The sequence below is a fragment of the Temnothorax curvispinosus genome, unplaced genomic scaffold (genome assembly GCF_003070985.1).
Source record: "Temnothorax curvispinosus isolate PA1 unplaced genomic scaffold, ASM307098v1 QBEX01012734.1, whole genome shotgun sequence".
Taxonomy (NCBI): domain Eukaryota; kingdom Metazoa; phylum Arthropoda; class Insecta; order Hymenoptera; family Formicidae; genus Temnothorax; species Temnothorax curvispinosus.
In genome coordinates, this window is record NW_020222514.1 from 132,781 (window position 1) to 146,301 (window position 13,521).

At 44.1% G+C, this 13,521-nt stretch overlaps 1 protein-coding gene across 1 annotated transcript in view; it reads right to left on the reverse strand.

Annotated features, from left to right (window-relative positions):
* The window catches only part of LOC112462729 (inhibin beta chain), a 26,714-nt gene extending 13,633 nt beyond the window's left edge, over positions 1–13,081 (reverse strand). Inside the window, exons 1-2 of the mRNA XM_025028665.1 lie at positions 12,955–13,081; positions 12,049–12,801 (exon numbers count right to left, since the gene is read on the reverse strand). Of these exons, the coding sequence (XP_024884433.1) occupies positions 12,049–12,801; positions 12,955–13,081 (880 nt within the window). The remainder of the gene's footprint in view (positions 1–12,048; positions 12,802–12,954) is intronic.
* Between the last annotated feature and the right edge of the window lie 440 nt (positions 13,082–13,521).

Here is a 13,521-nt window from a genome sequence, read left to right on the forward strand (position 1 = left end):
AGAGAGAGAGAGAGAGAGAGAGAGAGAGAGAGAGAGAGAGAAAGTGAAAAAGAGACAGAGAATGAGGGCTAGAAGGAGAGAGTACGAATGGAGAACGAAGGGCGGGAGAAAAAAAAGAAAGAGGAGAAAAGGGATGAAAGGGAGGAGCGAAAAAAAGAGAATTAAAAAAGTGGCAGAAGAGATAGAAATGCGAGGAGATAGAGATCGGGAGAGAGCAAGTGAAAAAGAGAATGAAGAAGAGAGAAAGAAGGCGAGAGAAAGAAAGGGTAAGATAAAGAAAACGGAGGAAGAAAGAGGGAGGGAAAGAGGAAGAGATGGGACAGTGCATGTCGCGAGGCATTGCGAGGGCGGGCGAATTTCAACCCCCGCGCGTAGTATCCGCTCGGTATTCTCCCTCGGAATTCCCACAGGTTGAACGAACTCTATTCTATTCGAGCGAAATTCGGGATGCACGCTCGACCCTTTCGGGGAGGGAAAATTGGCGAATTTCTCGAGAAGTCGTCACACACGCTAAATCGCACGTCATCGGCCATTGTGCGCCTCCATAAATAATAAAGGGGAAAAAAATTAACCGACGTCGTTTACTGCCTATCGGGCCCCACTCGGTATCTCAATCGACTTTTTATAGCACAACTTTTATCGCGTCCTCTTTCACGATTTGGCAGGGCGTTTTTATAGAATCGCGGCGTTGCGCGAAAATATATGCCCGTCTATATAATACGCTCGGCGCAATCTTTCCACAATCGTAAAAAAAAGGGATAATGGAACCGCAAAAGTGCCTCCGCGTCGCGCCGTGTTGCGAGAACGAATGTAAACGCAATCGATACCGTTCGTTTTCTCGTCATATCGCTGTATCGGCTCCCGGCGGCGCTTCAAGGTCCGCAAGAGGATCGTCTCCGTCTCGTATTAGCTCTCACGAGGTGGCCTTGAATAAAGTATCCGCGTTAAAAGCTCCGTAGATGGATTAGCGGCGTTAAACTTTCTTGGATACTTGAAGTAACCCAACTCGCGTGTGCATCACTCGCGAAGAAGTGGGACGATGTTTACGCAAACATTTTATTATCACGTATGAATGAGAACAATGAGTACGATGTGCAATCGGTGTGGTTAATGAATGCACGACTAATAGTAAGATGGAGAACGAACGAAAAAGGACAATAAATACCATGAATTTTATTAATTATATACATATATCAAACGGTAGCAATGTAAAATATTAGGTTGCAAGTTGGTGCAAAAAGAATTCGTCGTTTTTCTATATGTATTAGTAAATGAAGTTAGATAATGTTAAGTAAAGTTGAAATAAAATTATCAAACCGGAATTCTTTAAGAGGGGGACGGGGAACTAAAAAATTGATTTCTACATAAAAACAAAACTATTTAACTTTGTTGAAATTTGTTTTAACCCTTCGCCCCCCTCCCCTAGGTTTTTTTGGCACCTTTACGCCGCATAGGTGGGTCGTTTTCGTCCTGACGTTTTTTTTAAATGTTAAAGTGTTACAAAAAATCTAAAAAAAATTCATGGAGGTAATTCAAACCTTCAATTTGAAGTATCAATCATAAAATTATAAACAATTTAATTTTTTCACATAATTTGTGTTAAAAGAATGGAGCCCGTTTTCAAAAGTTACAACTACATTTGATTTTCGCCCGGACAAAAACGACCCACCTAGTGGAACGAAGGGTTAACTTTATTTTACTAACTTGACAAATCTCGCGTCAATTTAATGAATACATAAAAGATGTAAACGATGCGTGCATGTGTGTGAAGCATTTGAAGAAAAGAAAGGACGAGGAAATTGCAGGATCGAATTGGATCAGACTTAATAGACAGTCAGCCTGTCCAAATAGTGGAAGAGTCTAAAGCATGTGCTGCCTCGAGTCAAAGAGGCTAAATAGGAGGACGTTTTGCGAGTCGGTGACTGTTAAGAACCGCGAGTTACGAGCCACGGACGCTCGAGCTTTCATAAAGATCCGCCGCCAAGTTCTTTTAAAAGAGAACAACCGTCTAGCGCGCATAATGGCCGATCTACGCGCGCGACAGAAATCCCTCTCTCTCTTTCTCTATCTTTCTGGTCTACGGGATCTCATCCGGGCAATGACGAACGTCCTGAGAAATACTGCGTCAATTCGCCCATCGTGTCGCGCCGAGTCGCGACGCGACGCGTCGCGTCGCGTCGCGTCACGTCACTTCGTCCCCGCGTTTCAGGTCGCCCCATCGTGTCGCGATGCGATTCGTTTGTGCACGCGGATTTTTATGCCGTTGTGTGCTATAATACTGATAAAGTAATCTCCTGCCGACTAGAGGAAACGATTTAGGTATAGCAAATAAATCTGTAATAAATTTAGTAAATTTACTGTATATCGAAATATAATATAGATGAAGATATTTACCTTATATAGTATAATTAATATATTAATTCATTATTAATTATGATTCATTATTGAGAATGCCTCAACTAAAATCAACTTAAAACTCAAAATGCGCGAGTATTTTGTTCATTGAACCTATTTCCAATCACAAGCTGTGGATAAAGAGATATTATGAAAATTTGGTAGTTCAAATACATATACATCCTTTATTGCATATAAAAGACTTGTACAACTGCAATTTATATAGTACCGAAAATGAATCCATTTATGTCAATAAACTTAGATCAATTTCATCTAAAAAGTTGCAGAGGCGATAACGCTTAATAATAGCTATTAATTACTATCGCTACTATACTTTACTAATTTCTAGTTTTACTAATAAATAAAGCGGCAAAACAAGCACTACTATACGAAAGATCGTTTCTATTGCTATATTAATGGCGGGCGCCTTGTCTTCTCGTAAATTCTCAAGATGCCCGGCAAGTTTTGCTAAATGGTGTCGTTGCCATGCGTGTCTCATGCAGAACATCCTGGAATCGCCTCTACTTATGTAATAGAACATGCGTACTTGAAATTGTTACTGGATGTTGTTGAGAGTTCACAGGGATTTTAGTGAGCCGAGTCTTCTCGAGCGATTAATCATCTCTCTCGATGCCGCAATCCGCATTCGCGTATCAGAATCGATTAACCGATCGTGCTGTATCATTAAAGCTGGCAATGACGACCTTTGCGGTCGACGGCAAATTCGTGTGAGGCAAGGAACGATAACCCCGTGGAATATTTACCCGAAGAAATTTTAATAAAAATAATTTAACTGTTCGCACTCTGTGAAAAGAGTAATCATCTTCCATATACATATTCTCACCCTTCCGCAGATTCTTTCTGGTTGCTAATGTATCTTTTTGAAAAGGTACGAGCTTTTCGAGTCTTTCGAATCTTATTTCGTTGTCGTACACTTCTTCGGGACAAATCAATCTCCGTGACTTTCGTCGCGCTTAGATGAGAGCGAAGGCACGTGGTTACGTGTAATTAACCGAAGCAAATGATCCTTGGCAGCAGGTCGCATGGGGACCACCAACCACCGCCAGTGGCGCGCGCGCGGGGGCGAGCGAGCGAGCGAACGAGGAGCGGTTTCGGCCGTTCGTCATTGGGCGCGACTGGGTAATACACTGTACGCAATACACCCTGTCAGAGATAATGGTTTCCTCTTGAACATGAGTAACGCGAGGCACAATAAACCGCCAAAATTATGACTGCTGGCTTACGGCATCGTTTGATAATGGCGATGGAATGGCCGCGTCTAAAGGGAATGGAATTCGCAAAGAGGAAGAGAACGCGATAGGGTTGACGAAGTGAAAAAAAGGACAAGAGCAGACAATAGTAGACAATAGTAGACAAGAGGGGAATAACGTGCACATCGTCCTATATACATCGTTGGAAGGCATCGAGCGTCGTGTGTTCTCTTCCTCTCTGCGGCTTTTCGCAGAATAGCTTCCCCTTTCTAACTAATTAACTCTAACTAACTCTAATAAGCTCCAAGTGGATCGTCTCGATCGATGGAGAATAAGGGATCTTTTTGGAGATATATCCATATCACTTTAAATACGAATCTGCCGCTAAAATATTTTTTTCTTTCTGTAAAAATAGAGGGATCGTCATCGGCGATACTCTTCTCCTTTTTAGAGCCTAATCTTCTTCAGTAACTTGACACTTTCTTCGTCTCTCGTTATCCGTCAGCCACCCCTTCTGCTCCCTCGCCATAGTCCCCGTCGTCGTTGTCGTAGTTCGGGATTTCGCATCCTCGACGATAACGACGCCGACGAAATGGTAGCTGTTGGTGGCGTTGTTGAGTGAGACGCATAAATTCTTATGGTATCTTATGGTCCAAGCGCTTCGGAATGGCCCGCCCGCCCGCCGAAGGGTGGCGAGAATATAAACGTTGTTTTTGCATAGGAACGTTACTCACGGGTTGTAAACCTCCCGGTTGCTGGTTGCTCACGCTGCTATTGCTGCCGCCGTTACTGTTGCTATTGCTGCTGCCGCTGTTGCTGACAGTTAACACCTCCTCATGCGCTTACTCGCTATCGGGAGACTTACACGGCCATATGCCGGCACTTCGTATCGATTGTCGAGAGTACAAGGTCCGGATATCCTCTCTCTCTAGTGAATTTTTAAATAGCGATCCGCGATACGCCTTGTTGCGTTTTCTCTTACGAAAAAGTGTGTATCGTCCCGATCTTTAAACCACGTCGCGAGATTATTCCGCCTTATTTAAATAATCCTATTAATATCGCGCTAAAGTATCCTTGGAAATTTATGATTCAACTCTAAGAAATACGATATGCGATTCTGTTATTTATTCTTCAACATCGATAGTTTCCGGACGATAATTTTCATCCTGCTTTCACCGCACAGAATTCATCCCCCCTGTAATTTGCAATAACGCCTGAAAGGTTTCCATCGAAACGAGTTTTGACGATCTTTTTCGGTAGCCTTCACCGTGGAAACTTTCGATCGCCCGGCGAGCTCCATTACGAGTTTTTCTACTGTCGATTGCATTCGTACAATCTCCCATTGCATTATCGTGAAAGGACGTTATCTCCCCGCTTTATCTGTCTCTCCGCATCAGCCTGGCAGAACCGAATAACCAGATCGGGAAAATGAATTAATTTGATTACGCTCAACGAATTATCCCGTTTTATTCGATCGGCCACGTATGAAATAGACAGAGAGGATCGTCATATTGGTTAAAATCATTTAATCACCGAAAAGAAATATATAGGATATCCCTATAAGAAATTCTATAAGAAATATAAGGTATTCGAGACGTTTGCGATACATTTGTTAACATGATTTTAAAAGTAAACAAAACTGGATAATTATTATCTATATAAAACAAATTGTAATCAATTAAAATTATTATTAGAATAATAGTACTTATAATAAATAAAAGATATAAATTTATAATAAACATTCATAAAACAAGTCAATTAATAATAATAATTATTAATTGACTTGAATATGTTCTTAATTGAATGCTCGAACATTGAGCTTTCTCCTTATCTATTTACCTATCTATCTATTTCTATTTTAGGATTTACTTTATATACGATTAATGGATAGGGAGAAATAAGAGCGCAGGACAAGTCGCGGTCAAGAGTCGAACGGGGTTGATCCCCTCGCGCGCGACCGTAGGAGGGATTTTACTCCGTAATCATATACTGTAATCGTTAGAGAGATTTAAGGGAGAGGACGGCCCAATCGATGGGAGTTTGGCAAGCGAAAGGGCGACGGAACGATACCTGAAATAATGGTAATAAAATTGTTTTCGACGACAGTTTGACTCTCGCGCGGTTATTATTAGAAAACTCGTTAACAGGCTGTACCGGCGCGTTATATGTTGCTTTTTACGGTGGCGCTAAAAGAGCGAAACTTTCCCGCCGAGATCATTTTTCTAGCGCCCGTCGAAAACATCGCTCGTCTCCGGACCCAGTTAACCGAATATGTCCTGAGCTTGAGAACTTTTCCTTTCTAGTGTTCAGCGGAAATATTTAAGAAGTAACATGTTTTAATTAAGACATTTAAGTTTCACGTTGCGTGATTGGTGAAACTCGTAAGAAAAAATCGCGGATTGATTGGAAGTGATTTATAATTAGAAACCGGGCCAGGTTTGAGCAACTTATTAGCCTCTATATCACACACGTGTGCAAATCTTGACAATTATATTATGTAGAAATATTACTTTTCTCATCCCTCTATGTTTTCATCCACTGGTAAGATGTTAAGAGTGATCGAGAATACTCCGGAAATACAAATTTACAAGTGTACGATGTATAAAAATACACGTCGCAGGTTACGCCTATTTATCTCCCGGTTGTCGCGTGGTGTTACAAATTGCGTCACACCGGATCTCGCGATTCCGGCCCGGCCGTGTGATATCGGCGAGAATGAGTGATGAGGGGTGAAATTCTGTTTCGCGCGCGCGATGCCGCGCGACCGATCGCGGCTCGACGACGAACCGAAAGACGAGGGCGAGAAGGGCGAGAGCGCGTCTGCTGGGAAAATTTCGCGGCGACGCGACAAGTAATTATCGTCCGTCAGTCCGGAGTTGTATGCGCGGTCGGTGTATATCGATTCAACCGGGTAGGTAGAGAAAAGTACCCGCGGCACGTCGGGCACGACTGCAAAAGGCCGCAAGGAGTGGGAACCCCCGCCGTTGTCCGGGTTCCGCGGCATTTTTTCGCGCGTTCCACGTAGACAAAAAATGTGGAACACAAACTTTCCCCCGCGGCAACCCCCGCGTGCCGCGCGCCCGCCGGCCGCCCGCGGTCGATGCCGGACCGAGCAATGGTGGTCGTTTATAGTTTCTTTAGTTTCTTCAAAAAGAATGACGTGTTCATCGGCTATGTATAGTGACACGGCGACATTAACGTTAAAGTATCACGTATGGCGCATTACGATACGCCTCCGGCACGCGAGGTGTCCGGAAAAATCATTCGGAGAACCACCACGGCGCGGGCAGGGTCCCGCGGGGACCGAAATTCGGCGGACGGAGGCGCCCGTGAGCGCTCTCCCGATTTCCGCTTTGAAATTCTCGCGGCGGGAACGCGCGAGGATCTAAGAATCGATATCGCGCCGAGAAAAGTTTGCAACTTCGTCGGCTCGCGCGAATCGATCGCGAACGAGTCCGAGCCGAGTACTTAATGCCGCGCTGAAGCGTAATTAAGCCGAATTTCCGTTTTGTCGCACACAACACGTAATTAATTCGCTATAAATTAATTCCCTCGTAATATCTATCCATGTAGAACAAAATTGAAAGTTTTGTTCCTTTAGAAATTAATACATATAAATAAAATATTACAAGAAGAATTAGAAACGTAAACGTGTGCAGTTTTGTGAGGCCCAGTTTTATTTTCGAGGCCTCGAGGATTTCTTGTTTCTGCATATTTCTATTTCTAAGATTTCTTAATTTCGCAGATTTTTAAACCGTTCTAGTTTTTAGGTTCCTAGACTTTCGTTCCTAGAATTCTAATTTTGATAGAAAAGCGAGGCTGCTATTTGCGAATCGACTTTCCGGAATCGATATCATTGCTATCAAGCGAGAAACTAATGATGCGAATGCGCACAAACCGCCGAGCGTTTCGCACGGCTCTAGAAGAGGGGCACGAAACTCGCGGGGCTCGTTAATTTAACGGTGGCGAAGGTGCAAGCGCCGGGGGCTACGTTCGCGGCAACGAGTCGGCAACATTACCGTTTCTACCTTGGGGTTCTATTACCCTTATTGTTAAACTTAGAGTTACTGTGAACTGCGGAGTGAACTATAGACCGCTTCTCTGTTGTCGCAACACTCGCGGCGACTGCGGCGGGCCACGTGGCTGCAGGTGTGTGGCTCCGGCGGGGACGCGTGCGAGCGGCTCGTCAAGCGTTCGCCGACGAGCGACGGGGGTGCATTCCGCCTCTCCTGTCAATCCCGCACCGAAATTTCGTCGGGCACGACCCGCGTGATCGACCCTCGAATCTCCCCCGCGTTCCCCGGCCTTTCCTCCCACCAACACCCGTCGCTCGCGTCCGCGAAATTCGTGGACATCGTCGTGGACGTCGTGGACGTTTGCTGAAACCGGAAAAAGATCTGACCGCGATTTTCCGCAATTACGTACACGAATCGCGTCGTGGACGCGACCCGAACTAGGCGAAACTACAAGGAAGTGAAACTAAAATGATGTTATAGTGAATAATGCATGGGAATCATGGTAGAAGTTGCAGGTATGACGAGCCACTCGAAATTTCGCGATGAGTCAGCTTTGGATTTACTATTGTGAACTAATTTCTTTGTTTTTTTTTTTTATTCGACGCGATTTCCATCGGTGATGTTAATCCGAGCGAATTAAGCGCCGCGTAAAACCGTCGGGATCAATTGTTAATTAGAATCATTTATGCGGGTGTAATGGATAAACGTGTTCGTTACGTCATATCAGATGGCAATAAAACGTTACCCTACGTGTCGTTACCGGAGAAATAATGCAATACACGCGGATGGATTAACCCCGAAGTCGCGTTGCACACACCACAGGTTATTACACTGTATTCGTATGCATCGAGCATGCTGTGTATTGAACATGCGACGTGTTGTTTGGCGTTTCGTGGAAGTCGCCCTGTTATCGGAGGCTAAGCTTATTGCAACTTGCCATTTCAAATCCATTCGCGTACTTGTTATTTAATACACAGAGGTATTCGTTCGCTCCATTTTCACAAGTCTCGCGGTAGCAAGACAAAAGTTGTATTCGTTCAGATCTACGTTTGACGTATCACAGAATGTACAATCGAAAATTAACACACACCTTTATTCGCGAGAGAGAGATTTGAAAAGGAAATTTTTCACTCCGCAGAGATTAACTCTCAAATGCCCCCTGGGGCCCAACGGACCCCAGACCCTTTACAATGATATATTTTCAAATGTTCTTGCCAAAAATGGAGCTCATGTTCCCATTGATGATAGTTGAGTGATTGACCTACTCGTTTGTACACTTAGCAGTACTCAGTTTACTCAATTTTTTATACTATGTTGAAATTGAAATTTTAACAATATAAGCATTTTATTCTCTTTTCTAAGCCTTGAACAACATTGAAAACAATTTTCATAACTAAAGATAAAAAAAATCAATGAGTAAGGAGACATTTTTCATGCTGGGGTCTTTTAGACCCCTCATGTCATTTACGAGATTCTTGAGAGGTGTGGCATTTAAGGGTTAAAAATTTCAAAATTTTTCCAAGGAATTATTCTTTATTTTCTAAAAGAATTAAACTTATTTTTCTAGACACTAAAATGGTTTTTAATTGCTTTGAGACTTTACAGTAATTTGATCAAATTATACGTAGCGTGTACAAATCGCAAGCAATAAACGTTTATTATTAATCAATATAATCTTATAAAAAATTACATCTATAATATCTTACCATAACAAAAGCCGTGAAAAATCATGTCGAGTATCAATTGTGAGTAATGTGATCCTCGAGAAGTTACACTAATTTGAAAGGCGATCATTAGACGATGAGCGGAATGAACCGTCGCTATATTTTTCGATTTATATCGATACGGTCAAGTGGTCGTTATTATAGCATATCGAGACGTACGGGGAAAGGTTAGGGCCATGGCTCATAGAAAAACTTAAGCAGTCAGATTGAAACAGTAAACAAATTGACCAATAGCTATCTTAAGTTTTCGAGAATACTTGACTATAATTGGTCAGTTTGCTTAAGTCTTATTACTATTTAAGTTTTTCTATGGCTGCGTTTGCTTTGGGCGCTTTCTTGCTGAAAGCATCAGTTTATCTTTATTGCTTATTACATGTTGAAAAAAGATGGAATGATGCTGTCAGCACGAAAGCGTCCAAAGGGAACGCAGCCTGTGTACCATGGCCGTTATGGAAAAGCTTCTATCCAGTGACCGGGTCATCCAATCAGACATGGAAATCAATGAGTTCTCCTCGTGCAATTTGGCATCCAATAGTTTAATAAGTTTAATCCAATAGTTTCATCCTAGCGATGTCAAACGACAGAAAGAAAGCGCAATATCAAATCGCCGTTGGCCTTCGATTTTTTCCAATTTGTCTGTAAGTACATCCCCGAATTACTATCGATTGTTGAATCTAGCTTCGTTTTTTGTATTCATACATAGAAAATTCTAAAATAATATAGAACTGCTTGCATAATTGAATAATGTCATAATCCTCGATGATTCTTTCTTTTTACATCAATGGCAAGTAAACATACATTAAACAACTAAAATCAGAAAAAAAAATTTTGTATTAAATCATTGGAGAAATAAGAGGCCAATCAACTCGAGAGGCCAAGAAACTTGCTTCAACTCAATTTAAATTGGTATGGTTATATGCGATTGTTAATTATTAATTATATACAAAATTTGTTTAAAAGCGGTGGTAAGATTTCAGATTTTCAGGTGTCATTATGTAACGTTGCATTTAAACGCGTATTTAAACGTTGCATTATTGATTATTTTAATGATTTCGCGTGATGTATCGCGATTAATTAATAATTGCAGGATTCATACATGACGTACAATAGCCTGCGTCTATAGGTGCAGCAACGTCCTTTATCCGATGCGGAATAATTTTCTTATATGTAGGCGGAATATTTTGATTGAGATTGCCGCGACGCTTATCGAGCGAAGTTGACAAAGTTGCAAGACCCGGCGGCCGCGACTTACGTCGACGTTTCGCGCTTCGCAGAAATCTTTGTAACTTTTTCAAGGATTCCCCACGAGCACCGGCACCTCGCGCCGGCGGTCATGTTAGAAAGCGTTTTCTCAGAAACGAGCTTTATACACGTGTGAGATCGGTCGCGTTAGAAATCGCATTCGTGCGGCAAGGACACTCGTGTTCTCTAGATCGTTCTCGATTGTTCGATATCGGCGCCGCGCAGGAACACTCGCGTTTCTCTTGGAAATTTTCCTCGCGAAATACCATGTGCTTCGCGTCGAGGATGCGAGGAGAAAGTGAGGTCGATAATAGAAACCGGTATAACAACGATGAATCCAATTTGCCATGCTGCATCTTGCGTTAATTGTTGCGCTTCTGTTGTCACGAATGTAACAACGAAGAAATCATTTTTCTGCGTATCTACAGCGTCGAAGTGCGAACTTGTCAAATTATATCGGTTTCAAGAAGCTTTGATCTCCGATTCAGAGCCGTAGCAGATTTTTTAAAATTATATATGTAAAACATTGATACTATTAATTAAATCAATGGCTGCGTAGAGAAAACTGCTTTGCAACTGTTGTAAAATTTGTAAATCTGATTGGTATGCTTTTAATTTTGATCGAAGCGAAGAGTGTACACCAACCAGATTCACGAATTTTACAACAGCTATAAAGCAACTTTTTCTGCTGAACGCAAGCCAATGGTTCCGATTCCGAAATCCCAATTCTGAAAACGTAATGAAATACAAAAGAAACCTAAGATGTTGAAATGTGTAATTTTTAAATATAAATTGTAACGTTTTTATAAATGTGTAATGTACACAATTTTATTACGCGCATAAAGAATTTTAATAAGGATTTATATAAATGATACATTATAATAAAATTGTGTACAGTAAAGTGCATTAATTCGATAGGTTATCGAATTTTGGCTTATTGGCCGGATACTTTAATAATAATAATTAATTATTAAAGTAAATTATTAAAAAGTCAGAATTCTATGACCCATCGAATTGATGGCACCTTACTGTACATTACATATATTTTATATTACAATGTAATATTTGAAAATTACACATTTCAACATTTTAGATTTTTTTTGTATTTTATTACGTTTTAAAAACTGAGACCATTTACTTAATAGTTTTAGTGTTTTACAGATTTTAGGTCCTCGTTGCTTGAATCGTCTTTGATCGTCTCTCGGAGTATTCAGTAAGGAAATCAAACGTCAGACCAATGACATATATACACAACAGACACGGTCACGTGTCGGTTACGCTTATTATATCGATGTACTTATCGTCGAATTACTGAATCTCTTGATATCGCTCGTACAATCAATGAAACCAATCTTCTAAACTTTTGCGGCGAAATGCGGAGAACAGGGAAATTAATGCGATTTATTTTAAGTGCGAGCATAAGCACTTAAAGATTTTTGGGGGGAGTATTAGCGGACTCACCGGGTTCGGCGAAGGTGATGATCTCCGAAGTCCTCGCGTAGAAGTCGTCCAGCTCCTCTTGAACATCGTCGTAGCCCTGATAGGACTTGGCGGTGGTCCTGGCGTTACCCTCCGTGGTGGTGGTCTCCTGATCGAGATTCCTATACGAGTACTCGTCGCCGCCGTAGAGGAACTCGCCCGAATACTCACTCTCGTAGTCGACCCTTGACCGGTCAGAGTAGCGCGGCGGCGTTTGCGCCTCCGCCCGGTAAAGGGTCTCCAGGGCCAGGTGCCGGGGCACGGTGGCCAACGTCCTATTAACGTCCGGGCGAGTCCTCAAGCCGAGTTTCTGCAGGATTTGATGTTTGATCGCCTCCAGCCTAAGATCGTCCGGGCTGGGCGCGACAGTGTCCTTGAAAAGGCCGCCCCTCGCTGGGCCCTCGTGGTGCACGTGATGATGATGGTGATGCTGTTGCTGTTGCGGCTGCTGATGCGGGCAACCCGGACACGTCTGATGGTGATTGCTGAGACGCGGCTGCACCGCTGGCAGAGCCAGGCAACAGAGTGCCAGTCCTATGAGCAGTAAATTGGACGGCAGCGTCGGCGCGACGCTGCTGTGGACGGTGCGCACCGGGCCCAAACAGTGCAGCGAGTCCACGCGGTCCACGTCGGGCCCGGCGTCGTGCCGCCGTAATCGCTGTCTTGTCGTAGTCGTCGTCGTAGTCGTCGCTGTTGTCCGATCGACGATCCCGCTCGTCGTCGTCGTCGTCGTCGTCGTCCTCGTCGTCGTCGTCGCCGCCGTCGTCGACAATCGGCGCGTTCGAGCGCGCGCGCGTACGCGAGCGCGGGCACGGGCGCGGGCGCGAACGCGAGCGCGGGCACGAACACGGGCACGGGCACGGGCACGGGCACGGGCACGGGCACGACCGCGGGATCTAGGCTGCTGCTGTTGCAGCACCCACCTGACGCACTCGGGCTGCTCCCGCTCCCAGAAGATCCTATCGTTTCGGTCTTCGCTCGAGGTGCCGCTGCGTCCGTAGGGCACCTGGTGCATCTCGACGGCGAGTCACCTCGTTCGTCCCCACCACCTCCACCTCCTCCTTCTCTTGCTTCGGTGCTCCCTTCTTTCCTTCTGCTCTTGATCCGATACCGGTACCCCGAGTGTCCTACCTGATGCGCGTAGAGGCTTCCTTCCTTCTCGGGTGTCGTTAGGCTCCCCGTCGACGATGACGCTGACGCTGACGCCGTTACCGCCGACGCATCCGACGCCGAAGAACAGGAAGTCTCTCGCGCCGGTGAGGATCCTCCTCTGGTTGCCGTTAATAACGGGATTGCTCCTTGCCTGCGGTGGTGCCGTGGGACTACGGGGACCACGACGACGACGACGACGATGGCGGTCACTGGGGACGACGGGACGACGTGGGACTGAACGGTACGACTCGACGGCGTAGGGGATGACGGCGCGTAGCGGTGACGACGACGACGGTGATGATG